The sequence below is a fragment of the Megascapheus bottae genome, chromosome 2, assembly GCF_031878675.1.
Source record: "Megascapheus bottae isolate mThoBot1 chromosome 2, mThoBot2.hap1, whole genome shotgun sequence".
NCBI classification, from domain to species: domain Eukaryota; kingdom Metazoa; phylum Chordata; class Mammalia; order Rodentia; family Geomyidae; genus Megascapheus; species Megascapheus bottae.
The window spans coordinates 38,316,183-38,343,497 of NC_143510.1; the positions used below are offsets into that span (position 1 = coordinate 38,316,183).

A 27,315-nucleotide genomic window follows, 5' to 3' on the forward strand; every position below is an offset into this window, starting at 1 on the left:
TGGAATCCAACAAACAGGGGTCTGATGCCAAATTATGTCACCTTATTTTCTTCATTTGTAAAATGGTCAAAAAAAATTGAAAAGTTTTCACACCTGCCTTCCAGCTCTGACATTCAGTGATCCTGGGCGCAGGATCATCAAGATCACAGACACCCTATGCTGTCAGATTCCTGCAGAACCTCACAGTTGCTCATTTATTGGCTCTGTCCCCCACTTTCCTGATTGCTCAACCCTTTCTTTTCCTCTGTGTCATCCTGGATGTTGTGGGTTTTCTCTTAAAATGTGGTTGCTGAGGAGACCCTGTAAGAGTCATGTGACACCACAGGCCAGGGTTGTGCAGCAAATGTTGATGGCACATATACTCTGTTAGGCGCTCATTGTCTAATCCAGCGGTGAATGCAGTTACTGTCCTCCCAGTATTTGGGAAGGGAAGACAACACAGACAAATTGCACTTGGCAGTCTCCCCTCGAGCTGCTCCAGCAAGAGGAAGGGTGCATCCTTGATTATCACCAGACACTATTTCCTGCAATTCCCTTGGGTCTTAGAGATAAGTCTCCTCTGGGGGGGGCGGGGGGGGGGGTTCTAGCCTGAACAAAGAGATGGTGGTATATGTTAAGCCTGTGGACATCCTGTCATTAGCTAATAGCCTCAGAGGTTAGTCAAAGTCTCTAGGTGTTTTTTGTTTTGTTGTTGTTTTTTTACTGGGATCTGAATTCCTGGGATTTGACCTCATGACCTTGTATTTGCTAGGCAGCACCTGCTCTACTACTTGAGCCATATTTTGCTTTAGTTTGTTTTCAGAGAATGTCATCCATTTTCCCTGGGGCGGTGAGGGGAAGTGAGGAGGGGCAGCACTGGCTTTGTACCTTGATCATCTACCTCTGCTTTCTGAGTAGCTGGGATTATAGGCACATAAGATCTTGACTTAGGTCTCTCTACTCTAGATCTCTGTCCTGCTTTGCAGTTTGGACTTGGTTCTATTCACAACTCATTTTTTTTTTCCTTTCATTGTCCCTGAGTCCCCTGCAACCACCCAATCAGAAGCTCTGTTAGTTCTGTTTCACAATAATCCGCTCTCTTGGCTCTCCGTAGTCCAGTTTCCAGATAGCCATAGAAGTGATCTTCTACAGATACACCAGAGAAGGTCACTTTTCCAGGTGAAATCTTCCAGTGACTGTCTTCCCATGACAGTAAAAGTCAATTTCTGTGTGTGGTCTTTGAGCCCTACCTCATCTCAGCCGAGAGCAGACCTCTCACCTAGCTGCCCAAAGTACAGGACCCTTCTCCTCACTCTCTACTATCTTGCTCTGTTTGGTGTTGGGCTTTTTCTTTAATGGTCTTTACTATTAGCATTAATTAACATCCTATTTTATTTTTTTTATTTTTTTTTATTTTTTTATTTTTTTTTTCTTTCCTATTTTATTTTTTCCTTCCCTTCCTGTGCAGGAAGATGGCTCATTAACCACCCTATCATCAACAGTAAAGTGGCCTCAGAAAAGGGACTTAATAGGTATTTGTTAAATGGACAGGTGAAGGCATTTTGTCCTGGTGCTATGCTGACTGTACTTATTAAGTAATATGTTAGTTAATGATATCCAAACAATCCCATACTTCTTAGAATAGTGAAGATGTTGAAAGAGAAGGATTTTTTCTTTCTTAATAGTTATTTTTTAGAATAGTACTACAGAAAAGTTGAGGAAGTACAAAGACTGTCACATACCCGGTACCTAGTTTGCTCTGTAATTAAAATCTTCTATCCCTGTGATAGACTTATGACAATTAGGGAACTCATATAGATACATCGCTTTAATCTTTCTTGACATTTCCTCAGTTTTGCCAAATAGACTCCATTCAGGAGTCCACGTGACCATTAACACTGTCTTTTTAATCTCCTCTGGGCTGTTTCAGTTTCTCAATCTGTTTCAGAAGACTGGCAGATTTTTTTTTTCCCCTCCATTTTCACTGCGGTCTAAATTTAGGGCTTTGTTCTTGGCAGGCTAGGTGCTCTACCACTGAGCCACACCTCCAACCCTTTTCTGCACTAGTTATTTTTGTGGTAGGGTCTCCCTTCCTGTCTGCCTGAGCATGTATCTGGACCACGATCCCCCTATTTTAAGCATCCTGTCATAGCTGGGACCACAGGTACATGACACTGTATCCAGCTCTTAGATGAGGAGGGAGTCTCAAAAAATTTTCTCCACAGGGTGGCCTCAAACCTCAATTCTGTCTTAGCTGCCTAAGAAGCTAGGATTACAGTTGTGAGCCACCAGGGCTTGGCTCCATTGGCTTTTAAAATTTAGGTATATTTAAGGATCTGAGAAAAGTTAAACCTAACCAGTATCTTGGAGGGTACCTTGCTATTGGAATGTGTCTAGTGTTTTATGGTAACACAGGAGTTACAGATTCAAGAAGGAAAGCCACAGAAGAAAAGTGCCATTTTCACCCTATCATTTCATGTGCATATACTGTCAACATGATTTACAACTGCTAATACTGGTCTTGGTGACATGAGGGAAGTGGTGCTCCTCCAGTTTCTGCACTGGAGGGGGACTCCTTTATGCCTTCCACAGCACTAGGGATAGCCATACCTAGGGAGTAGGGAGCTTAAGCTCTACCTCCTCAAGGGATGACCATTTACATAAATTGAGATTCTTGTGCATGGGAGATTGGCTACTCATGTTATCCTTTGGGTTATGGCTCAATGTGATCATTTTGTGGCCAAAATGGTTTCTCTGGCTCCTGTGCACTGTGAGGTGCTTCCTTGTGCATTTCTGGGTTTGTCTTTTATTTCTGATTTGGGGTGCACTCCTGTGCTTTCTCACACTGTGAGATGCTCCAGGCTCATTCTATTTATTTCCCCTCCCAGTCTTTGTTTCCTGATTGCTTTGATTGGAGAATGTTATTGGAAACTATTATCTAGGTATGCTTGTTGTGGCTGGCTGGCAGAGCAAATAACATGTACGTGTCTACTAAACTGTACATGTATGCATAGTTATAAATATTTCCCTATGCAGCCATCTCTGTGTATATTAAGCTAAACACAGGTTCAATTTCAGTTGTCACCACATGAATGGTCTAGCTTTCTTTTCTTTCCCAGGAGCCCCAGTAGTTTTCCCCATCACATTGTCTTCAGCTTCAATGTCCAAAATTTAGGGAAGGAAGTAGGAAGGAATAGAGGGTTATGATCAGATCAACTAATTACCTCAAACAAAGCAAGGCCCACCCTGGAGTGAAGCATGAGTCCTAACCCACCCATACCACCATGGTGAGTGTGTGGGTAGACTTTGTGGTTGGTTCCTGACCTCTATTTCCTCTTTGCTCCCTGGTGCTTATGTGAGCCATGTCACCAAGGAAGAGTGTAGGCCCATGATAATAATCCATCACTTCCCCTGTGTAAGTTTTGTATATCTAGGAGCAGCAACCCACTCTCCTCCTTATCTGGCAACAGTAATTGGTCTACAGGTGTCATGTGACCTAGATTGGGTCATTCAACTAGGAGAGAGAGACTTCTTTTATGCCGTTGGACAGAAGACTGTGTTCTAGAGGCAACCAGAGTAAGAGCTCAGCAGTTACTAGGGTTCCAGGGAGCTAGCTTTAGGAGGAAGGCCTAACATCTGGCAGATTGTAGAGAAAGAGTTCACACCTCCAAAGAAACAAAATGACAGTAGAATTCTGCATTTCTCCTGAACAGTTCCCAGTACTTGGTTTATTTCATCCCGTGAAATTCTGTTCCTGGAAAACTGTTCCTGGCAAAATAAACTTTTTGATCGTTTTATTAGGAGGCTTCAATTCTATGCCAACCAAGAGTGACTTTGATGTATTTAACATATTTGAAGATTATTTTGTGCGACTTTTCCATGCCTCTCTCATCCCTTTTAGCATCATGAAAGACTGCAATCTTTAGTAGAAGTGCAAGTTGCACAGTTCAGAATCCACACTTTACGTAATTAAAAAAAAAAGTTTGACTTGCTAATTCCCATACATTCCATTCCAGGAAATAAGATAAAATATATAAGCTAAGCCTCATCAATTCTTCTTCCTGTGTGTCAACCATCAGGTATTTCCAACTGGCATTGCTGGGTCATTTAAAATGTCTTACTGGGGCCGGGAGTTTGGCCTAGTGGTAGAGTGCTTGCCTAGCATGCACCAAGACCTGGGTTCAATTCCTCGGTACCACATACATAGCAAAAAGCCAGAAGTGGTGCTGTGACTCAAGTGGTAGAGCCCTAGTCTTGAGAAAATCCAGGGACAGTGCTCAGGCCCTGAGCCCAAGCCCAGGACTGGCAAAATAAATAAATAAATAAATAAATAATTAAAATATCTTACTAACATCTTCATTTGAAAGGAAGGAAGAGCTGGGGAAACTGAGTCTCAGACACATCAGGAACAATCATAAAGAAAAAAGCTGAAACTGAGAATTAGTCCAAGATCCATCAAAGAATGGGGGAGGGAGAGAATGACATAGAAGTGGCTGATGAAGGCATGAAGTGTGCATTGTGACCTGCACAAGGGAACCCAGAAAGGATTTGAGTGAAAGCTTGAACTCTACTCCATGCCAGGAACCCCTGTACTGGCTGCCATCTGCCCAGAGAGGGCTGCTTTTGTAACTCACTTGTATCTAGTCTCAAATACAGCATGGTGAAGAAAAGTGTAGCCTCTGCTCCCTGGGAGATGGCCTCAGGATATACTCTGCTTTAGAAATGTCATTGCTGATACGAAGAGTTAGGGAGAAGAGAGGCCCTGAAATTGCTTAGTGTAAATACTAGACTTGGTTTAAGCCCTAAATCTGATGACAAGTACTCTTAAAATGGAGGAGAGGGCCAGACCTATAACCTAGTGTGCATGCATGAAGCCCTGGGTTCGATTCTGCTGTACCATATATGCAGAAAAAGCTGCAAGTGGTGCTGTGGCTCAAGTAACAGAGTGTTAGCCTTGAGCAAAAGGTGCCCAGGGACAGTGTCCAGGTCCTGAGTTCAAGCTCCAGGACTGGCAAAAAAAAATGGAGGAGAGAATAGAAGAGCTACATGGATTGTCTGTGTTGGCTTCTGTTTGTAAAGCCAACACTTGGGAGGCAGATGCAGGAGGCTTGGGAATTCAAAGCCAGCTCAGAGAGAGGGGGAGAGGGGAGAGGGAGAGAGAGGAGAGAAATTAAGACAGAAAAAGAGAAAGAAAGAAAGAGAGAAAGAAAGTAAAGAGAGGTAGGAGAGAGACAGGCAATGTCTAAAATCAAACACACACACACAGTTACCAATTCCAGATACCAAACACCTACTAGACTTTGTTTAGGAACATAGCCATGTTTCAGATACATTGAACCAAAATTAAGTATGTACTATTAATAACTAAATGCATTTATCATATAATTTTATTAAGACCCCCATGGCAGGTTTCTGGAATGGTGTTCACATCATATTATTTTGTGACTTGGAGGCCAGCCTCAGCTTTTCTATCTTGAAAGATTAATGATACTTGGTTTAACTTCAAACCAAGGGTCATTAAAAGTGATTTAAAGTGTTAGCAATGTCCTTAGTGTCATGTCTTGGATGCAACTTCAACTGGGAAATTTTTGTTAATTGATTCATGCCTTCCACAACCCGTGACTGAGAGGCTCTGGGAGACCGTGGGGGCCAATTGCCATGAGGATATGATTACCTATCACAGCTCTGTTTTCCTTCTGCTGCCATCTGGCCTCTTTAGTTCCTTTCTTCCAAGAGAAGGTGGCCCACTAACCTAATCTTCCCCAAGGGAAGCAAGCACATTATATCTCTGTGTTTGTGTATACTGGGATTTGAACTCAGGTCCTTTCACTCTCATTTGGCCTTTTTCTGCTAGAGGCTGGCCCTCTACCACATGAGCCACCACTCCCCTTCTGGCTCTCTGCTGGCTAATAGGAGAGAAGAGTCTCTCAGATTTGTCTTCCCCAGCTGGCTTTGAACTGTGTTCCTCAGATGTTGGCTTCCTGAGTACTTAGAATTGCAGGCAGCAGTCACTGATGCCTGACTTAATGTCTTTGACTGGTTTTCCCGTGCTATGTCTGGGACTCCTTCCCTAAGTAACACTAGTTGCTTGCTGCAAATACAGTTTGGGGTGCATGTTAAAGGAGAATGGTGGTCATCCAATGTGCACTGCTGGCCCCTGGCACAGTCTTGGGTTCCCCTGAGTTTATGTGGCTTGTCAGTGCAGAGGATGAGCTGGTAGGCAGTGGCAGAAAGAGAGGGTCTCAGAAGAACCAATTATTCACTTTAATAATTCAGTGGATTTTGCGGTAATAGGCTACAAAGTAAATAGCACTACACATAAATGCCGTATTCCATTATTTATCCACTCTAGAAATGGAAGCTTAATTAAGTCACACGCTTGAGACTTTTAAGCGATTAAGAAGCCACTTGTCTCAAGCAGCCCAGAGGGGCGTGTGTGAGATTTGGCTTCTGCTAAGCCACCTCTGGGAGTCTGAGCTTGAAAGGGCTGGGGCCTGGGCAGTGGGGAGGTGACTTTCAGCCATGCTCATTCCCAGGTCACCCAGTTCTTTTTTTTTTTTCCAGTCCTGGGTCTTGAGCTCAGGGCCTGAGCACTGTCTTGGATTTTTCTCAAGGCTAAAACTCTACCACTTGAGCCTCAGGACCACTTCTGGCTTTTTCTAAGTATGTGGTACCAAGGTATCGAACCCGGGTCTTTGTGCATGCTAGGCAAGCACTCTACCACTAGGCCACACTCCAGGCCCCCCAATTCTTATTATATACTTACACCATTATTGCCTGCTTTATATTTATTTTAGAACTATGTTATAAACCTATGTGCAGGCCGGGAGTGTGGCCTAGTGGTAGACTGCTTGCCTAGCATGCAGGAAGCCCTGGGTTCAATTCCTTGGTACAACATTTACAGAACAAACCTGGAGCCACCTGGTACTGTGGCTCAAATGATAGAGTGCTAGCCTTGAGAAAGCCTAAGGACAGTGCCCAGGTCCTGAGTTCTAGCCCCAGGACTGGCAACAAAAACCAAAACAAACAAACAAAAAGCACATACACACAAAATCCAAGTGCATTTATTTACTTAGTGAATAATAGCAGTGTTTGAATTACAATCTTTTGGGTTTTTGTTTTTTTTTTGCCTGTACCAACATTTGAATTCAGGGCCTCACACTTTCTTGGCTGGTGCTCTATCCTTTGAGCTATGCCTCCAGCTTAGCATTTTGCTGTTATTTGGGGGATGGAGTCTCGTGGACTTCTCTGCCCAGGCTGGCTTCCAACTGTAATCCTCTGGATCTCAGTCTCCTAAGGATTAAAGGTGTAAGCCACTGACATCTGGCTAATTGCAATGCCCTTTAAAAAGTATAGAATGCCATGATTTTTTTTTTTGCCAGTCCTGGGGCTTGAACTCAGGGCCTGAGCACTGTCCTTGCGTTTCTCAAGGCTAGAGCTTGAGATATAGCAACACTTCCAGCTTTCCTATATTCGTGGTACTGAGGAATCAAACTGGGGTCTTTGTGCATGCTAGGCAAGCACTCTACCAACTAAGCCAAATCCCAGCCCCTGATTTTTAATTTATTTGAGAGTTGAGACATTATCAGCACTATCTAGTTTCCTCACTTCTCTGTATCTGTCAAGTCCACTTTACCCTTCCCCAGCTTCTCAGGACTGCTACTGTCTCTGTGGCTTTTCTTTCTGCGCTTTTCAGATTGTGGAATAATAAATTACACAGCCTTTTGCATTTTCACAATGTCCCCAAATTTGCTGTTTTCCAATGTACCACATTGGGACTTCCTTCCCTTTTTAAAAATATATTTATTATTAAAGTGTTATGCAGAGGGGTGACCATTTCCTAAGTCAGCTAATGAGTATATTTGTTTTCTCCTCAGTTTCTCTGCTCATCCCTGCCCACAAATTGCGTAGTTCATTTTCCATAGAGTATCTATTGAATACCATGTCTGCATTATTTGTTCATCCTTTGTCCCTCCATTTCTATGCTTTCCTATTTGCCCCTCCAAAAGACAGGGGGAAAAAAAGAACAGATCAAACAAACAAAAAAAAAAACCCCAAGTACCACCACCATCAATGCCCCCTCATGTTTCCACTTCCTGGGCCCTTCTTTTTATTGCCAAATATTTCATTGTTGGATATATCCATTCACCATTTTATTTATCCACATCACCATTTGTCAAGAGGCAGAGCCCCACCCACAGAGGGGCTGATTCCCTGACTGAGCTGCTTTTGGGGGCTCTTATTTCCTGCTGAGCTGTTGAGTTCCATTCGGGTCTCTAAACTTGTCCACTCCCCTCCCCCTTAGCCAACAAACATGTAGTTGCTGCCATTCCCTGCCAAACCCAGGGATTCCAGGGTTATGAAATCCCAGGCTCCTAGACTTGACTTCGCAGTCCTGGCTCAGCCCCAGGTGATATTTGAGAGCTGTCGAGTGTGCCGTTGGTAGAAACTGGTGAAAGGCACACCATTCCAATGCCCCTCAGCTTTAAGTTTCACGTGACCTTGCAACACCAATGCTCATTACCCAGATCCCAAAGAGAATATAATAGGAGAGAGAAGAGCGTGGGGCCCACAAAGGCCTCATTAAATCCCAGCCACTGACACCTGACCTGCTACCAGCTGAGGCTCACTTTTCCTTTCCCATTTCAGAACCTGTCAGCAGGTATCATGACCCATGGCATTGGCAGGCAGGTCCCTTTTTTCTGTTCCTCATAGGCCCACACCACTGGGAAGGAATAGCTTGCTGTGCTGCAGTGTGTGTGTGTGTGTGTGTGTGTGTGTGTGTGTGTGTGTGTGTGTGTGTGTGTGTGTGTGTGTGTGTTTTCTTTTTCTTTCTCCTTTACTGTGGTGCTGAGGGTGGAACTCAGGTCCTCACACATATTAGACTAGCTAGGCATAGCTCTACCACTGGGATACATCCTCAGCCTATGAGCTTTTCTTGGTTAATTGGAGATTTGTCTGCCCAGGTTAATTTTGGACTATCATCTTCAGATCTCAGCCACCTCAATAGCTAGGTTAACAGGTGTGAGCCACTGGTGCTAGCTTTAGCTTGTTTTTAAACTTCATTTAAATGCTATTGTCCCCCTCCTTTTCTCTTACAAACTGTTCTTTATTCTTTCTTTCTTGGCTCTAATGTTATTATATGCCAGTCTGGTTTATTCCTTTTCATTGTGATACAGTATTCCATTCTTTAACATGTCAAATTATGTTCATGGTTTTCCTTTGGACAGTGAAATTTATTTCTAATCTTTTAAAAAAAACTTTATTTTTAAAATTTCTGCCTTAATATTTTGATTGTTGTTGTAAAGGTGATGTACAGATGGATTATAGTTACATTGTCAGGTAAAGAGTACATTTCTTTTTGAATAATGTCACCCCTTCCTTTGCTCTCTCCAAGTTTTTCCCTCCTATCCCCACCTACAAGTTGTGTAGTTTATTTTCACCACAGTGTCTAGTGAGTACCACTGCTGTCTTGGTTAACCCTTGTCCCCTCCGTTTCTGTGCCCCCCCCCCAAAAAAAAAACAGATAAATGAGCAAACAAGACAAAGAGAACAGAACACAAAACCAACAACGGGACAAAAAAATACCCTCATTTCCATTTCTTGGAGTATTTCCACCCTTTTTTGATCATCAGCAGGGCTGCTGTGCATGGTCTTGCACAGGACCTGGACAGATGTTTAAGAGCTTCTGGATTCTTCACAGTGGAGGATATCTGCAGGAAGGAGTGTGTGTCTCCAACTTCATGCTTGCTAATGACTGCCAAATGGAACTCCAAAGTACTTGGCCTAACTTCCAGTGACCCCGGCAGGGCCGGAACTGCACTCTGCCCTGTATCCACATGGAAGCCCAGCTTGGTTTTGTCATTTTTTTTTTTGCAGTCTGAAAATCAAATAGACTCTCTATTACCTGAATTTTATATTTCCAAGATGACTTAGGTTCCAACTTTTTATTTGTATGGAAGGTCACTATGTAAAATTGAACTAGGTAGGTTTATTCTGTTTGGTGGAGCAGGAAAAGGTGATCATATTTTAGATAGCTAAGGGGTTGAATTCATTACTACCTTTGTTTTTGCAGTGGTGGGAATGGAACCCTGGCCTCTTGCATGATAACCAAATGCTCTGCCACTGAGCTACATCCCAACCCCAGTTGTGAATATGTCTGAGACACACTTGTGTTTCTAAATGGCAAATTGTTTTTTTCATAGGAAATTTAAGCTCATGCTTCCTCCCCACCCCCCAGCTCACGAGTTTAAACTTAGGGTCTTAAACTTGCCAGGGAAGCAATCTACCATACCCCTAGCCTCCTTTGCTCTGGTTATTTTTGAAATAGGCTCTCTTTTCCTGGGCCAATCTGTACCATAATCCTTCTGTTTATGCTGCTCATGTAGCTGGGATGGCAGACACATACCACTCACCATACCCAGCCTTTATTGGTTCATAGGTCTCACTTTTTTTTTTTTTGGCCAGTCCTGGGGCTTGAACTCAGGGCCTGGGCACTGTCCTTGGACACTTTTCATTCAAAGCTGGTGCTCTGCCACCTGAGCCACAGCACCACTTCAAGTTTTTTTCTATGTATGTAGTACTTAGGAATTAAACCTGGGTCTTCATGCATGCTAGACAAACACTCTACTACTAGGCTATGCTCCTGGCCCCTTACTAGCTTTTTCTCTGGGCTAGCTAGGAACTGTGACCCTCCAGATCTTTCTCTACCTCTCAAGTAGCTAGGATTACATCAGCCTCCACATTAACTTCCATGACTTTAGTTTGGTTGTCATTGTAGCTTTATAGCATATTTCCCTTTTCTTGCCTCTTAATTGGAGTTCATTGGGAGTTGAATTTAATCAAGGGCATGACAACCCCCCTCACCCCAAGAGGTGTAGGAAGATAACAAGGATATGACTCATGCAGGCAAGGGGTCCTCATGATTCCCAGACTCATCCCTGATTTAGTGCTTTTATGCTGACTATCCAGAGATGCTCACACCACTCCCTCTTCTCCCTTCCCTGAACTTACTGGCAGCTTTCCACTTCTCAGGAAGGCTTTTTTTTTTTTTTTTTAACCGAGACCAATCTCACTTAGCCCTGTGTCTCACTCTTGACTTTCTGTGTTACTTAGCTACCAGACCTTTTAACAATGACTTAATTCTCTTTTACTCGCCTATTCTCTAGGCTACAGCTCTTTTGGATCAGGTACTTCTGTGTTGTTCACTACTGTCATTCTAGAATGCTGCTGTTCACTTAATAGACTTTTTAGTAAAGATCTGTTGGTTTCTATATGAGCTTCAGTAGCAGAGGAAAGAGCAAGAGAATGTTTTAGATACAGACAAATGATAAGAAGGAAGGAAAGGAGGGAGGGAAAGAAGGAAGAATGGAAAGAAAGAAGGGAAGGAGGGAGGGAGGGACGCAGAAAGGGAGGGAGAGGAGGAGGAAAGAAAAGAAGGAGCCCATGAGAAAGTCTAAAAGCAGCATAGCCAGCTTGCAGGTGAAAGAGAACAATGACAGAAGTGTGGCTGTGACTGTTGTTATGAATGACCATCCACTCAGATGGGGCTATGGGCCATTCTAAGTGAGCAGCAGGTTGGACTTGATCTTGCCTTAGCACATCATCCCTGCCAGCATTGTAGTGATCACACAGGGTGGGGTTTACAGATTTACAGATCAGGTTGGATCACCAAGAAGGCAGTCACAGTGGCTGAGGTGTGAAGAGACAGTGGCCACAGAAAACAATGAATGCAAAGGGAATTAAAAAACCCAGACAGTGTCCAAAGAATGCCTTCATTCCCTGTGATCCTTAAAGTTGCTGGAGTCTCAGTAATGCACACGCCACATCTGGGCTTGGGTGAGCTATGAAACAGAGCTTCTATTAAGCGTGCTCTGAAGTAATCAACTGGGAAAGCTTTCCAGATGCCCCCACCCACAGCTTCAACCTACTTCTGGTGAAAGAAACCTGGAGCAAGACGGCCATTATTTAGTGAAGAACAGAGCTGTGTGAAGACTCGACCTTGAGAGATTTTTTGGAAAAGAGGGTAGCATTTGACATCCAAGTTCTCCTGGTCTCCAAATCTTTTATGCAAGTAAATGAGTTTCATTTGTCTCAGGATACTTTTTCCAGGCCAACTTCTGTTAGCTTGCCTACAAATATTTCTCAGTGGTATGTTTGAGGCTTGGCTGGACCTCCTTGTCTGGAACAAATCTTTTATTCCTAGGAAATATTTGGATGGTGATTCTGGTCTCTTATTACTTTCCCAGCTGTTGATACAGTATTTGATACCTTGATCGTGTGCAGTTTAACCCTGCCTCCCATACCTGTCTGTATCTCATTAGGAGAAGGTTTTACCCTGGAAGCTGATTTTTCACAGCCACCACCTCTGTAATCTTTGGCAAGACTGTTAGGATTCATACCAGTTTCTTCAAGCCTCCTGAGATGTGGGGAGGGGAGGCGGTGTATACATTGTCTTCTTTGCTCACCTCCCACATTTGCTTTCCTTTGCCCCCAGTGGTCATGCCTCCCATCACAGCCTAAAAACATCCAGATGATGAGAATATCATGTTGCCTGTTTCACATGGGAAAGCCCCAACCATTCTCCTCCTGTTTAAGTTACACCAAATCTAATTTTCATGGCCTGTGCAAGAGGGAACGCCACAGCCTGTGGCAGCTGTGGAAGCTTAGCAATGCTGTTTCCAAACAAGGGCCAGTAGGCAGCCAGCAGGCATGGGAGAGCTGAGAACTGGCAGAAAGTCTCAGACACCTATAGCCATCCAAACAGTGACTCATCCTCTTGTTGCCAGGATAAATATGGGAATCAATGGTATTTTCTTTTTCTCTTAAGCAGGAAGAATTGTCAAAAACGCTTATCACTTTATAAAATAGAACAGATTGTGCCTGCTTCTTGTTTTGAAATGTTCCAACTATTCACTAGCTCTGGGTGTTGTTGTTTTGTTTTGTTTCCTCTCCGAGTTTAACTTTATCTTGTTTGCCTTCTTTCTAGGAGGCCGGGAGAAGCCAGGAGTTTCCATGCTGCGCTCCCACGCGAGCTCTGGATCCATCTGGCCGTGGTGGCCTGTGGCAATCGGCTGGAGGAGACACTGGTCATGCTCAAATCAGCTGTGCTCTTCAGCCACAGGAAGATGCACTTTCACATCTTCACTGAAGACTCCCTGAAGTCTGAGTTTGATAAGCAGGTGAATTTGCATAAACAGGGGTGTGGTATCACCGAGGGCAGAGTTAATTTGCATAAACGGGGGCAGACAGAGTGCCCTGTGGGAGCTGCAGAATGTACTTGGCTGTGGGATCCATTGTATGACCTTCCTTGCTTCACATACAATTCAAGGACATGTCACCCTCCTTGTGAAGATTGGGAGGATTTAACAGAATGATGCTTTGGGCTTCTGTTTTCATCCTTCATAGGGTTTCTACCTGCAGGGCAGATAGCTTTTCTTTAGATGTACATTTGAATAATAAGTAATATGTTCATTGAAATCAATTCAAATAATACAGATGAAAAGACAGGTGTGTGTGTGTGTGTGTGTGTGTGTGTGTGTGTGTGTGTGTGTGTGCATACATGGGCTGGTCCTAGGGCTTGAACTCAGGGCCTGAGTGTTGTTTCTGAACTTTTTGATGTTGTAATTCAAGATCATCACACTACTACTTCCAACGCATCTCTACTTCTGGCCTTTCAAGGCTAATTATAGTTATGAGTCTTATAAGACTTTATTGCCTGGACTGGTGTTGACTGGCAGGCCTCAGATCTCAGCCTCCTGAGTGGCTAGGATTATAGGTCTGAGCTACCAGCTCCCAGCTCCTCTATATTTTCTTTTAACACCCATAGCAGTGGCTGTATGTTGTATGTTTCCATGTCTAGACATATTCTATGTAATGATGCACACACTACATAACCATATACATACATGTGTGTATACAGATTAAGATGTGTTTTTGCAAAATCAGGATTCTTTTCTAGAGCTGGTAGAACTTGCTTATCTATTCTGAAAACCACTTGGTCATGCTGTTTTCCCAGTCAGCACTGGACATTCTTGCTGAGTGACTTGTCCTGTCTTGGTGACTAATGACAGAGCCACCATCTGTTCTATAACCAGGTCAGTATGTGCTTGGCTATTCCCATCTTGAGTGTTTCCCGTGGACAAGGAGAGCTAAGGCGAGGCCTCTGCTTGCCTTGGACGTCTATGCATGACCTTGGCCCAATGAGCCAAGCCACTGCTTAGCTGTCTAAAGCTGGCAAAGAGACATTGCATTGTTTCAACTGACCTGGGCCAGCAGTGCTGGTCCCGGTCACCAGGCTAGTCACCCTCAGGAGAAATGCCAAAAACAACACATTTGGCAGAGCAAGGCTAAATCACAGAGAGTTAGAAAGCAAGGATTATAGGGGCTTGCTTAAGACATATAGTACATCTCAGCCTATTTTGTCATCTGGGTCATGGGGCAGATCATTCTTCTTGTGTGGTTGCAGTGAGACTATGGGACTCAGCCAGGAATTGTATGTCATCTTTCCTGGGGCAGAGATTCACAGGAGCGCCCCCTATCTGTTAGGTGATTTATTGGCTCCTGGCGAGCTGCTGCTGAGACTGCTGTGATTCAGATGAAGTCACCCAACACTGCAGCATTGTGGGTGTACCTCAGGGTTACAGTTTTAGTCCAACAAAATGTCATTTGCCATCCTGATTCCTCTGGAGGCGGAGAGGGGAATTCTGTATTTGTGGGAGTTTTGCCTCACTGAGTTGCATAAGCCTGGTGCTATCTGCTTTCTATAGGGTGGGTACTTTAGTTTAAAGTTGTAGTTACTTTTAACATTTCAGGTAGAAAAGAGGAAATGCATCTTCTGACAGCTCTGGTCAAGTCAAGATTCGGGTTGCCTGTAAATCCTAGCTACTCAGGAGGCTGAGACCTGAGAATCATGGTTCAAAGCCACAAGTCTCATCTCGAATTAACCACTAGAAAAAATGGAACTCTTAACTCAAAGTGGTAGAGTACTAGCCTTGAGCATAAAAGCTTAAGGACAGAGCCTAAGCCCTGAGTTCAAGCTCTGTGACCAATAAGGGGTGGGTGGGAATGGATTCAGGTTCATCTGATCTGTGCCTCTGCCCAGGGATCCAAGAAATGGTAAGGGTCAAAGGCATCTCTTCCCATGGGGCCAGAGCAGCAAGGTCTGGGCTGTGTGTTTGTATGTGTACCTTGTATATGTGTGCATCGTTTTCATGGCCCGTCATTACTAGAAACAGGGTTGTGGAGGAAACCCTTGAACCTCTGCCTCCGTGGCTTGTGGGGATCAGTTTCTAAGTTGCCTTCCTGGTTGGTCCTTGGATTCCATGCTTTCCTTAGCCTGGCAATGTTTATGTGTAGTTTTCCATCTCCCCTGCCAATACTGGGTGCCATTTGCTTCAAATCCTAGGAAGCTTCACAGGAGAAAAGGCAAAGCTGAGAGTAATGATGGAGTTAGACTTCCTATGGAAATTGCCTAAGCAATTTCCCACAGGGTCATCCAAGAAGCCCTGGCTGTCTTTTCATATTTCTTTAGTATCTAACCACCCTTGCTTTCCATGTATTTCAGTTACGACAATGGCCCGACTCATATACAAAGAAATTTGAGCACAAAATCTACCCCATCACATTTTCTGTTGGAAACCCTCAGGAATGGAAGAAATTATTCAAACCCTGTGCGGCCCAGAGACTCTTTCTTCCGGTAGGGACACACTGTTTTTCATAAGATGTAGCTTGGGAACAACTTGCCATGGGAACCAGGGGAAATGAGCTGAGATGTGGGTTTAAAAACTTTCCACTTACAGTTAAAGGTAGGTTTCCCTGTGTCCCATGATATGCAGACAACAGGATCTCTCTGTTCTAGAAGGATTTCCCTCAGTGCTGCAGGTCTGTCAGCATGCAGAGCACTTTGTGGTTAAGTTTCATTTGTGACTATGATTGTACCAATTACTAGATGCGGAGACCTAAGCAAAGGCCCTAATTTCCCCCAAACCTAATCTCCTCCATAGCTATGGCACTCAGTTCTCAGTAAATGTTACCTTCTCTTAACGGTATTTGTCTTTCAACAATTACTACTACTTAATGAAGACAGCTTAAGGTATTATTTTGGAAGGGTCCAGAGCTCTGGTTCTGCCTTTCAGTCTTGAGTTTAAGGTGCATGTTTTTCTTCCTTAAAAAAAACTTTAACTCTGACAGTAAAATAAAATAATAATTGAAATTATTTAGGTCAGGCACAGTGGGCTACTCTGGAGGCTGGGATCAAGAAAATCATGGTTCCAAGGCCAGCTCAGGCAGGAGACCCCATCTTAACCAATAAAAAAGTGAGATGTGATGGCATGTACTATCATACCAGCTACCCAAGAAATGTAAATAGGAGGAATGAGTAAAGGCAAGGCACTATTCAAAAAAAATCAAATAAAAAAAGGCCTAGAGGCATGACTCAAAGGGTAGAGCTCCTGCTTAGCATGGAAGGTTCTAAATTCAAATCCTAGTACTACCAAAATAACATCCTACATAGAAAAATCAGCTAAGGTATATACAAATTGAGAATACCAGTAAAAAGCAAAGGCAACTTTGAATTTGACCTTAATATTTCAGAGTGATCCATGCCTTCCATAAGCGTTTCTTGAATGTCAGGTGCCAGGCCTGGCTTGGCAGTGATGATATGTGGTCAGTATAAACATAGTCCTGTCCTCCTTGAAACTTAAGTCTAGACAGGCATTAGAAAAGATGATCAAGACTGAAGTAGCTAGTCTGTATCCTGCATGATGTCACACAGGGCTCACCCTGATCAGAGGAAGGTCACAGATGGTTCCTGGAAGCAGTGGCATTTGTGTCAAGATATGAATCGGACAAGGTTTTAGAGTGACAAGGGTCTGGGGATAAGAGAGAGAAAGGGTCCAAGAAGTTAACCAGAGTTATCTTGGTACTGGTGTCTCATGAATGTAATCGTCAGGAGGCTGAGATCTGAGGATCATGGCTCAAAGTCAGCATGGACAGGAAAGTCCATGAGACTCCAACTAACCTTACTGACTAAATCTTACCTCCAACTAACTAGCAAAAAGCTAGCAGTAGAGTTGTTGCTTCAGTGGTAGGCCATTAGCTTTGGGTAAAAAAGCGAAGGCGGGTGGGGAGTTTGGCCTAGTGGTAGAGTGCTTGCCTAGCATGCATGAAGACCCGGGTTCGATTCCTCGGTACCACATACATAGAAAAAAGCTGGAAATGGTGCTGAGGCTCAAGTGGTAGAGCTCTAGCCTTGAGAAAGTCCAAGGACAGTGCTCAGGCCTGAGCTCAAGCCCAGGACTGGCAAAAAAAAAAAGCTAAGGCATAATATATAGGTCCTGAGCTCAAGCCTCAGTACTGAGAACAAAACACAACAACAACACCCAGAGTTAAAGTTACAAAATAGTATCCTTACCTTAGCTAAAATATTTGTAACCCAATGCAACCTCATATGAAATTACCCTGGTACTGAACTGTGACTTTATTGATGCTACTTAGAAAACAAACTGACCATATGGTTGCATTCACATTCCTAACTAAATTAGCAGTCCATTTTGAATGACAAATGTATTCTGCCATCCCTTATCTGCTTCTGATAATAGAAAGTAACCCTCCTTCAAAATAAGAGAGATTGTGTAGTTGGCAGGACATTTAACTTCTCCCAGGCCTATGTTATAACTGATTATACTCGTAGTGTTTGGGGCCACTCCTGTTATGTGTCATTCCACAAGGGGGCACAGTAGAAGCAAAAATGAAAACCAATGGGCTTTCACTTTTGTGTGACTATTTTAAGCTAATAATTTAATGAATAATCTTGACGTCTCAAGTCAAAAGACTGAAAGCTTCAAACATTCTTTAGTCATAAACATATACTTACTTTGTGAAAATTTCCAATATATGTATTTAAAAAAATCAGAAAGGGAGATGAAGGTATGGCTTAGAAAGGTCCTGAGTTCAGTCCCCAGTTCTGCCACATTCCCCTCCAAAATATATAATCAGAACAATACTTTCCAAGTTTCCGATATTCCTTCTACTTAGCTATTTTTTTATCAGTATCATGAAGAATGCTTGATCATTGGCAAGATCAAATAGAAAAAATGTTTTTTTCAATGTAGAGATGATGAAGGAGAATTCTGAAAAGAGATAATTAGGAAGTATGTAAAATGTGATTCCTTCCATTGGTGTTTAAAACTATCCCTAAGTGTATGTGTTCATGTCTATGTATATGAATATATATTTACTCATCTAAAGTGATATACATACATTCATTGACCAGTGCTTACTGACCCTTAGCATGTGCTAGACTCTAGAAATAGGACTATGAATTAGAGACTCCACTTCCTTACTATTCTGCATGACCAGGAAAAAAGAGTGTAAGTAATAATTATCATCATTAGCAAACTGTGTGTTCATTTTAGGTGGTGATCAGAATTTTGGGAGAGAATAAGTTAGGGAGGAAGGCATCTGAAGATGTAACTTTTGAACTGAGCTAATTACACTCACAGACATAATGATATATAGATCGATATGTATCTATGACATACAAACTCTCAGCTTAAGTTTAATTTTGTTCTTAAATTTATGTACCAGTGATTGCATATAGAGATTCTGTTCTTAAATACTTGTTGGTTAAACTTGACATTTGAAATATGATGTAAAAAAATCAGTGTTAATAAAATCTTTTAATATAAAAAAGGAAAAAACATTCACCAAGGTAGACAATATGCTGAACCATAAAACTTGCCTCGGGAGAGGACAGGAGTTTGTCCTAGTGGTAGAGTGCTTGCCTAGCATACACGAAGGCCTGGGTTTGATCCCTCAGTACCACATACATAGAAAAAGCCAGAAGTGGTGCTGTGGCTCAAGTGGTAGAGCTCTGGCCTTGAGAAAGCCCAAGGACAGAGCTCAGTCTCTGAGTTCAAAGCCAGGACTGAAAAACAAAAAACAACAACAAAAAAACCTTGCCTCAGGAAATAGAAACAGGTGAATTCCCTCAGCCGTTGTTCCTGATGACAAGGAAGTGAAGTGAAGGGTGGAGAATGGAAAGGTTTCTGGGGCTGGGAGCATGGCCTAGTGGTAGAGTGCTCACCTACAGGCACAAAGCCTTGGGTTTGATTCCTCAGTACCACATATACAGAAAAGTCCGAACTGATGCTGTGGCTCAAGTGGTAGAGGGCTAGCCTTGAGAAAGCTCAATAACAGTGCCCAAGTCCCAAGTTCACGCTCAGTACTGGATTAAAAAAAGGTATGTATTGGAAATATAAACATAACTACATAGACATAAAAACCTATGACTCTATAGACATGTTTTATTTCATAGATTAATATGTATCTATGATATACAAACCCTTAGCCTAATGTTTGATTATGTTCGAAAAACTAAGTGCCAGTGATTGTATATAGAGATTCCCTTCTTGAACACTTGTTAAACATGTCATTTGAGATACGATGTAAAAATCAGTGTTAATAAATTCTTTAATAAAAAAAAGGTATATGGAAACTTCCAAGCACTTAGGAATGCATCAGGATGCTTGGCCACCATAACCAGTGAGATGGAACAAGAAAGCATACTGCACATGGAGCAGCTGCAGCTGTGCTAAGAAAGGTTCCTGGGAGTGGTGCAGGGGACAAGTGTGGGCCCCCAGGGACCTGGCAAAGAGCACCCCAGCATTCTGGAGGGGGATGTTGAGGTGCCTTGACATCAGGGAGATGATGTGGAGAAGGAGAGAATGGACAGATCTGTGTGTTTGAAAGTTGGGACTATTGGGGCTAGTCGTGGGAAAGGTGGGCAGACCCAAGGATGATCTTTCTTGACTTCATCATTGCTGTCAGGATCCTGTTCAAGTTGATCAGAAGAGATCCCGATTTTATAGCGATACACCCCACGATCCAGCTGTAAACTTCAGTCCCCCAACAGCCAGTAGGTGCCTCTGTGCCATGTTTGCTCTGGACTGTAGCTGAGCCTTTGCACATGCTGCTTCATCGGTCCCCCTGCTCTGCTCATCATTATCTCTCAACCTAACTGCCACCTCTAATGGGATGTCTCCCTGGATTTTACTCCTGACCCTACTGTGTGCTTCTGTGCTAGCTATGATTACGTGCACACCAGTTTCCTCTTCTCTGTCTCCTCGACTCAAGCTCTTGAGGACAGAGAGCGTTTCACTCAGCAATACTGAAGCCAGTTCCTGATTACACAGACTGTGGATCCTCCTGAAAGTGGGGGACAGCATTGTCACATTGCAGTTGGGTCCTGGTGGCTCATTTCTGCAGTCCTACCTACTCAGCTTCTGAGAGGTGAATGGTTCTCTAGCACTTGAGCCATTCCTCCAACCCTTCTTCAGTTATTTTCTTCATGTAGGGTTTTCCCCCAAAACTAGTTTCAGATTGTGATCCTCCTACCTTCCTCTCTCAAGTAGCTGGGACTACAGATGCACAACACTATGTCCCCTTTATTGATTGAGATGGAGTCGCACTGACTTTAGCCCTCGTCGGACCCTCTCAGTCTCTACTTCCAATAATTGGGACTGTAAGTAAAACCTTCAACGTTTTTTGGCCAGTCCTGGGGCATGAACTCAGGCCCTGGTCACTGTCCTTGGGCTTTCTCAAGACTAGAGCTCTACCACTTGAGCCCCAGAACCTTTTCTGGCTTTTTCTATGTGTGTGGTACTGAGGAATTGAAACCCAGGCTTTGTGCATGCTAGGCAAGGACTCTGCCAACTAGGCCAAACTCCTAGCCCCAAACCTCCAACTTTGACCACCAAATTGTACTGTGCAAGTCAGGCCAGGATAGGAACTGGAAAGCCTGTGGAGATCTTGCAGCCAGTGGCTGTGTGCAGGAGGCCAAGGTCCTGATTTAGTTCAGGTTGCTGGGTGGGGTTGCTGGAGATAGAATGGAGCAATGGGTGGAGTGGAGCAGGAAGAGCAGTAAAGTCAACAGCCATTGGTACAGTCAGCCCCTGGCTGCCCCCTCTTCCAGCTCCCTCTGAAAAACAAAAGCTTGATTCTGGAGCTGATTCTGTCCTCTTGATAACGACTCCTCTTCCTATTATAATGTAGCCAACAAGAAGGCTCTTCAAGCTTGTACCAGCAATAATTGCTACAGAGAGGCAATAGAGAAAGAACTTTTTTTTTCCTTTTGTATTCTCAGATAAAGAGTAAAAGGGCCTCTGTACTTATTTCTGTTCCAGGGTATAAGTGGATTATGATACTGGGGGGAGTGGAGGGAAGCTATATTTCTCCTCAGCTTAATTCCGACCACAAACTAGGCCTTCTTGGTTAGCGCATCTGTTCCAAAGGGCTGTTGATGAGGACAGGGACTAATTATACTTGTCTTTGTGGGGGATGGAGGGTTAGGTATGTGGGTATGTGGGTGTATGTGTGTGGAGATAGGTATACCGTATGGGCACTTGAACTCAGGGCCTCTCACTCCTGCTTGGCTTTTTTTTTTTTTTTTCAGGGTTGCTGCTCTACCACTTAAGCCACAGCTCCACTGCTGGTTTTGTGGTAGCTAACTGGAGATAAGAATCTCACAGATGTGGGGCTGGCAGCATGGCTTAGTGGAAGAATGCTTGCCTAGCATGCACAAAGCCCTGGGTTTGATTCCTTGGTACCACATACACAGAAAAACCTACAAATGGTGCTGTGGTTCAAGTGGTAGAGTGCTAGGCTTGAGGAAAGCCCCAAGGACAGTGCTCAGAGTCTCTGAGTTCAAGCCCCAGGACTGCCAAAAAGAAATCTCACAGATGTTCCTGCCAAGGCTGAACCTTAATTCTCAGGTGTCAACTTCCTGAGTAGTGAGGATTACAGGCATGAGCTCCTGATACCTGGCTTTAAAAAGATCATTTTAGAAAGATAGAGCCATATCCATCAATGCTAAAAGTGGATACAGACAGAATACTTTCCCCAAGTGCTTGGCAGAAACTGGTTTAGAAATTGTGCACAACAATGCCTGTTGGAAAAAAAGAACTACAAGAGAAAGACAGGTGACCTTCCAGGAGAATTGAAGGACAAAATACAGCTACAATAACTGGCTGATATTTTTATCCTTTGGAAAAAATGGACCCAAATCAAATATAGTCCAAGATCCTGGAGCTGGACAATCAAGATCAAGGCTTATCTTTTGTTATATCCCCAATCATTGATAATCATTGATTATCCCTCAGGTCAAAGGAGAGGGGAGAAATGGGGCCCAAAGTGGTACAATTCAACAATTCTAGAATTCAACACTAACCAGGGCTTCTTGCAGAATCATTCTATCCATTGACTTCCTTTTTTCTGACTTGCTTTTTTGTTCTGTGTCCCCCCAACTCTTTACATGCACAGGTGATTTTAAAGGATGTCGACTCTCTTCTGTATGTGGACACTGATGTTCTATTTCTGAGACCTGTTGATGATATCTGGAAGCTTCTGAGGCAGTTTAATTCCACCCAGCTTGCAGCCATGGCTCCCGAGCATGAAGTCCCAAAGACAGGCTGGTACAGCCGCTTTGCTAGGCACCCTTTCTATGGCTCTGCAGGCGTTAACTCGGGAGTCATGCTGATGAATTTAACACGCATAAGAAGTACCCAGTTCAAGGTAAGGAAATGCTTCCAAGTCCTCATCTAAAGATTGGCAGTCTTTCCATCCTGGTCTGTCCAAAAATGAGCATGTGTTGATTTAGTGTCTGCAGTAGGTGGTCTAGAGGTAGGGATGGAAAAAACCCAGAGGAAAGTGGAAGGTGATAGAATGTTTAGGAAAAGTCCAGATGGCTATGTAATATAAAGCTTTCACAAAGGTACTGTGTAGGACTATCAGGCAATATTTCAGAATTCCATAGCACATATCCTGCAACATTTCTTAGAATGACTCTAGAGATAGGTACACAAGTATATGGAGTTTGTGCAAGGGTATGCATGGTCTCCTAGCAAAGAAGAGGAAGGATTTTTTTTTTAAAGTCACTCCTTGAGAGTCAGACACTGGTGGCTCACACCTGTAACCCTAGCTACTCAAGATTCAAAGCCAGCTGGGGCATGAAAGGCTGTGAGATTCTTATCTCCAGTGAACCACCAGAAAACCAGAAGTGGAGCTGGAAGTGATGCTGTAGCTTCAAGTGTAGAGTGGTAGCCTTGAGCTGAAAAGCTCAGGAACAGCACCCAGATAAGAGTCTCAGATCCTTTTGTGTCTGGGCTGGCTTTGAAGCTTGATCCTCAGATCTCAGCCTCCAGAGTAGCTAGGATTACTGCCATGAGCTATACTGACTTTTGTGAGCTAGGCTGGGTCCCTATTGTTTCGGCGCCATCTTGCTTCCTGTACTGACTTTTATGACTTAGAAATTCCCAGAATACCTAAGAGGCCATTCATTGTGGATGCTTCTAGGAAAACTGGGAGATGAAAGAAATGTTTTTACTTTTTAATTTTGTAATGTACTGGTTGAATATTATCTATTTTTACTTTAAGGTAATTTGTTATATTTGCTTGCTTTCTTGCTTGTAATAAGCCCTCACTCTGTATCCCAAGCTAGGCTTTATCTTACAATCCTCTTGCCTCTGCCTCTCCATCCTCCACTGCCATTCACTCCCATTCAGAGTGTGGAATTAGAGGCATAAGCCACCATCCCTGACTTCTTTCCTTACTTTAAGTTATTTATAGCCAAATGTACAACTATAATCATGAAACTCCAGGGGCAGAGCCAGAAAGCTGGCAAAATCTTTTCTCAATAAGCAGATAGGTGGATAGACAAATGGACAGACAATGAATAGATAGATGCAAGATATTTTTGCTTAAGAAACCTTAATTCTGTGATGTGTTTCCTCACAGATAAGAAATCTAAGGAAGAGGGCCAGGAGTTTGGCCTAGTGGTAGAGTGCTTACCTAGCATGCACGAAGACCCGGGTTCGATTCCTCGGTACCACATACATAGAAAAAAGCTGGAAGTGGTGCTGAGGCTCAAGTGGTAGAGCTCTAGCTTTGAGAAAGTCCAAGGACAGTGCTCAGGCCCTGACCTCAAGCCCAGGACTGGCAAAAAAAAAAAAAAAAAAAAAAGAAATCTAAGGAAGGTTTGATTTCAGGCATGGTTTTCTGAACCATTTCTTAGTCTATCCAGCACCCATGCAAAAAGACTCTACAACCTCAGCCCTTACTTTGTTCTGTTCTGGGTCCTGTGGTAGCAGGATCTCTCCTCCAGCTGGAGGAAAAGCAAACACATACTTATGTGCTTTCTCCTTGGCAAGGGGCATTTCCTTGCTTCAGTTGCTCTCATGGTTTGTCTTCCAGAACAGCCTCAGTCCCACAGGCCTGGCTTGGGAAGACATGCTGTTGCCTCTGTACCAGAAGTACAAGAATGCCATCACCTGGGGGGACCAGGATTTGCTAAACATTATCTTTTATTTCAACCCAGGTAGGTTCTCTTTCAACAGTGGTGTGTGTGTATGCATGTGTGTGTGTGTATGTGTGCTATGTGCCCATGTTGTGTATGCATGTGTGCGCATGCATATGTATGTGTTATCTATGTGTGTCCCACCACACATTACAGGCCTGGGTGCAATGACCAGAACCTGAGTGGTGCACAGAGGCACCTGTGTTCTCTTGCGCCTGCCCTTTCATCTGCTATCCCTGACTCTCTAACAGAGGTGGGTTCCTGGCCACAAAAGGCCACACCCCTAACACTCCTTTTCATTTCCTAAGAATATATTTGCCATGTTGCCTCAGCATGTTTCCAAGAATTGCAGTCACAGTGGACATGAGACCCACAATGAAATAAAAAGTCTAATCTAGGTGAGTCCTGTCTGAGCTACATTGAGCTTGATTCTAGAGACTTTAAGTTAAGTCACTTGTTCAAGATTAAGAGAGGCTAGACTAAAGGACTCAGTTTCCTACAGCCCCTTTTGCAAAAGACATTTTTTTTTTGTCGGTCCTGGGGCTTGAACTTTGGGCTCTGGCCCTTTCCCTGAACTCTTCAACTCAAGGCTACCGCCCTACTCCTGGAGCCACAGCACCACTTCCAGTTTTCTAGCTGTTAATTGGAGATAAGACTTAGTGCCTGAGCTAGCTTTGAACCTGGATCCTCAGATAGCCTCCAGAATAGCTAGGATTATAGGTGTGAGCCACCCCACCCGGCAGGGTTAAGAATTATATATTGTTAAATCAGTGACTTACTAGAGTGCTGAGAGAGAGAGAGAGAGAGAGAGAGAGAGAGAGAGAGAGAGAGAGAGAGAGAGAGGAAATTTTCCAGTCTGTTTTCATGTTACTACCTAAAGTGAATAAAATGTCCCCTTTTTCCCCCTTTACTAAAATCTTATTTGTCATTAGATAAAAATCATATTTTACTCTTTTTTTTTTTTTGTTGGGTTGTGGGACTTGAATTCTAGGCCTGGGCATCATCCCTGAGCTCTTCAGCTCAAGGCTACTGCCCTACCCCTTAAGCCACAGCACCACTTCCAGTTTTCTGGTAGTTAATTGGAGATAATATTAAATGGAATTCAAGTTCCGTGACTGACAAAAAAAAAAAAGATAAAAACAAACATAAATGGTAATGGTTTGAGGTTGAAGACCTGGAATTTAAAAAACACTCACTGTGCTTTTTCCTCAGCTGTGGGTAAAAAGCTGAACATTTTGCTGTGATATTTCTTTTAAACATCTGACTTTGATAGTCCTGACAGTCATGCTTAACACATCCCTTTTGGGACAGATTGTCACGTGCCAACCACGAGCATGCTAGTGCGAAGGCTCTGGTGGGCTTGGCTTTCCTTCAAAGCCTGTGATGGGGTGGCAGGCCAGTCTCCTCTGTACTCCCTGCACTCACTCCCTACCCATGAAATGGAGATTTCTAAGCTTACCCCAGCTCCTCAGTGACTAAAATGCCGCATACTGGTTTTAACAATCCACTGATGTTGCCCTTGCTTTGGTTTCTTGAGAAGAATTACTGTTCCTCACAAAGGCAGCCTGAGACCTTGATCTCCCAGGATTCCCTGTTAAACCAGTCAGACCACCTCTAGGCCAGGGCTGGTACATCCAGCAGTAGTGTTGAAAGCTGACATTAATGAATCCCCTCCTCCAAATCTCTGGAGATGTCCCACTTCCTATTCTAGTTCAGCTTTACTTTTTAAAAATTGGTTGTGGAGCTAGAACTCTGGGCCTGGGAGCTGTCCCACTGAGCTCTTCAGCTCAAGGCTAGTACTCTACCACTTGAGCCACAGCGTCAATTGCGGTTTTCTGGTGGTTAAGTGGAGATAAGAGTCTCATGGACTTTTGGGTCCTGGCTGGCTTTGAACTGCAATCCTCAGATCTCAGCCTCCTGAGTAGCTAGCATACAGTAAGCCACCAGCACCCAGCTAAGAATCTTGAAGTTTTGTCTGGCCAAGCTGACTTCAAACCTCAGTCCTCATATTTCAGGCTCCAAAGTAGCTAGGATTGTAGGCATGATCCACCCACACCTAGCCTCTTTGCTCTGTGTGTATGCATACGCATGTGCACATGCATGCAGACTCCTATCCTGAGGCTTGAACTCAGGGCCTTGGCACTGTCCCTGAACTTGTTTTACTCCGGGATAGCCACAACTCTACTTTGGCTCTTTTGGTAGTTTATTGGAGATAAGCATCTTAAGGACTTTCCTGCCTGGGTGGCTTTGGGCTGTGATCAGGCGCCTCAGAAGCCAGGATTGCAGGCATGAGCTACCAGCTCTAGCTCTCCTTTGCTTTTATAAGAGTTTTTGTTTGTTTGTTTGTTTTGTTTTGTTTTTTGTTTGTTTTCATATGAAGAGGATTCATTGCTTGACCATGATCCTTACTTTGTAGGACCGTCAATAACATAAAACAACCACTATTGAACATTGCTTTGTGCTTGACACTTGGCTAACCATTTAACAAATTCATAATAAGGAGGAGGCGGCTATATAAAAGATGAGGAAACTGAATCACAGGATTGTGATGGGGCGGACCTTGCTTCCATCGTTTTTGACACAATGAGGATCAGGATTCAGGCCTCGTCTCTACAGTGCTCCTGTTTGTCTTCCTGTCTTTTTTTTTTTTTTTTTTTTGCCAGTCCTGGGCTTGAGCTCAGGGCCTGAGCACTGTCCTTGGACTTTCTCAAGGCTAGAGCTCTACCACTTGAGCCTCAGCACCACTATGTATGTGGTACCCAGGAATCGAACCCGGGTCTTCATGCATGCTAGGCAAGCACTTTAACCACTAGGCCAAACTCCCGGCCCATTGTCTTCCTGTCTTATGCGCTGTACTGCTTCCCTCTTTTTTTTTTTTTTTTTGTTTTTCAGGATAAAACTACACAATCCCAACAGTTGTATTTTCAGTCCTTGACTCGAAGTAAAGGTTACAATTCACCAGACATGCAGCCCACAGCTGGCTC

The 27,315-nt window shown here is 43.6% G+C and overlaps 1 protein-coding gene across 1 annotated transcript in view; it reads left to right on the plus strand.

The window, feature by feature from the left end:
* Gxylt2 (glucoside xylosyltransferase 2) overlaps positions 1 to 27,315 on the plus strand; it is a 32,602-nt gene that overhangs the window by 3,420 nt on the left and 1,867 nt on the right. The window contains exons 3-6 of the mRNA XM_090353097.1: positions 12,968 to 13,160; positions 15,545 to 15,676; positions 22,300 to 22,551; positions 24,229 to 24,352. Coding sequence (XP_090209223.1) covers positions 12,968 to 13,160; positions 15,545 to 15,676; positions 22,300 to 22,551; positions 24,229 to 24,352 — 701 coding nt within the window. The remainder of the gene's footprint in view (positions 1 to 12,967; positions 13,161 to 15,544; positions 15,677 to 22,299; positions 22,552 to 24,228; positions 24,353 to 27,315) is intronic.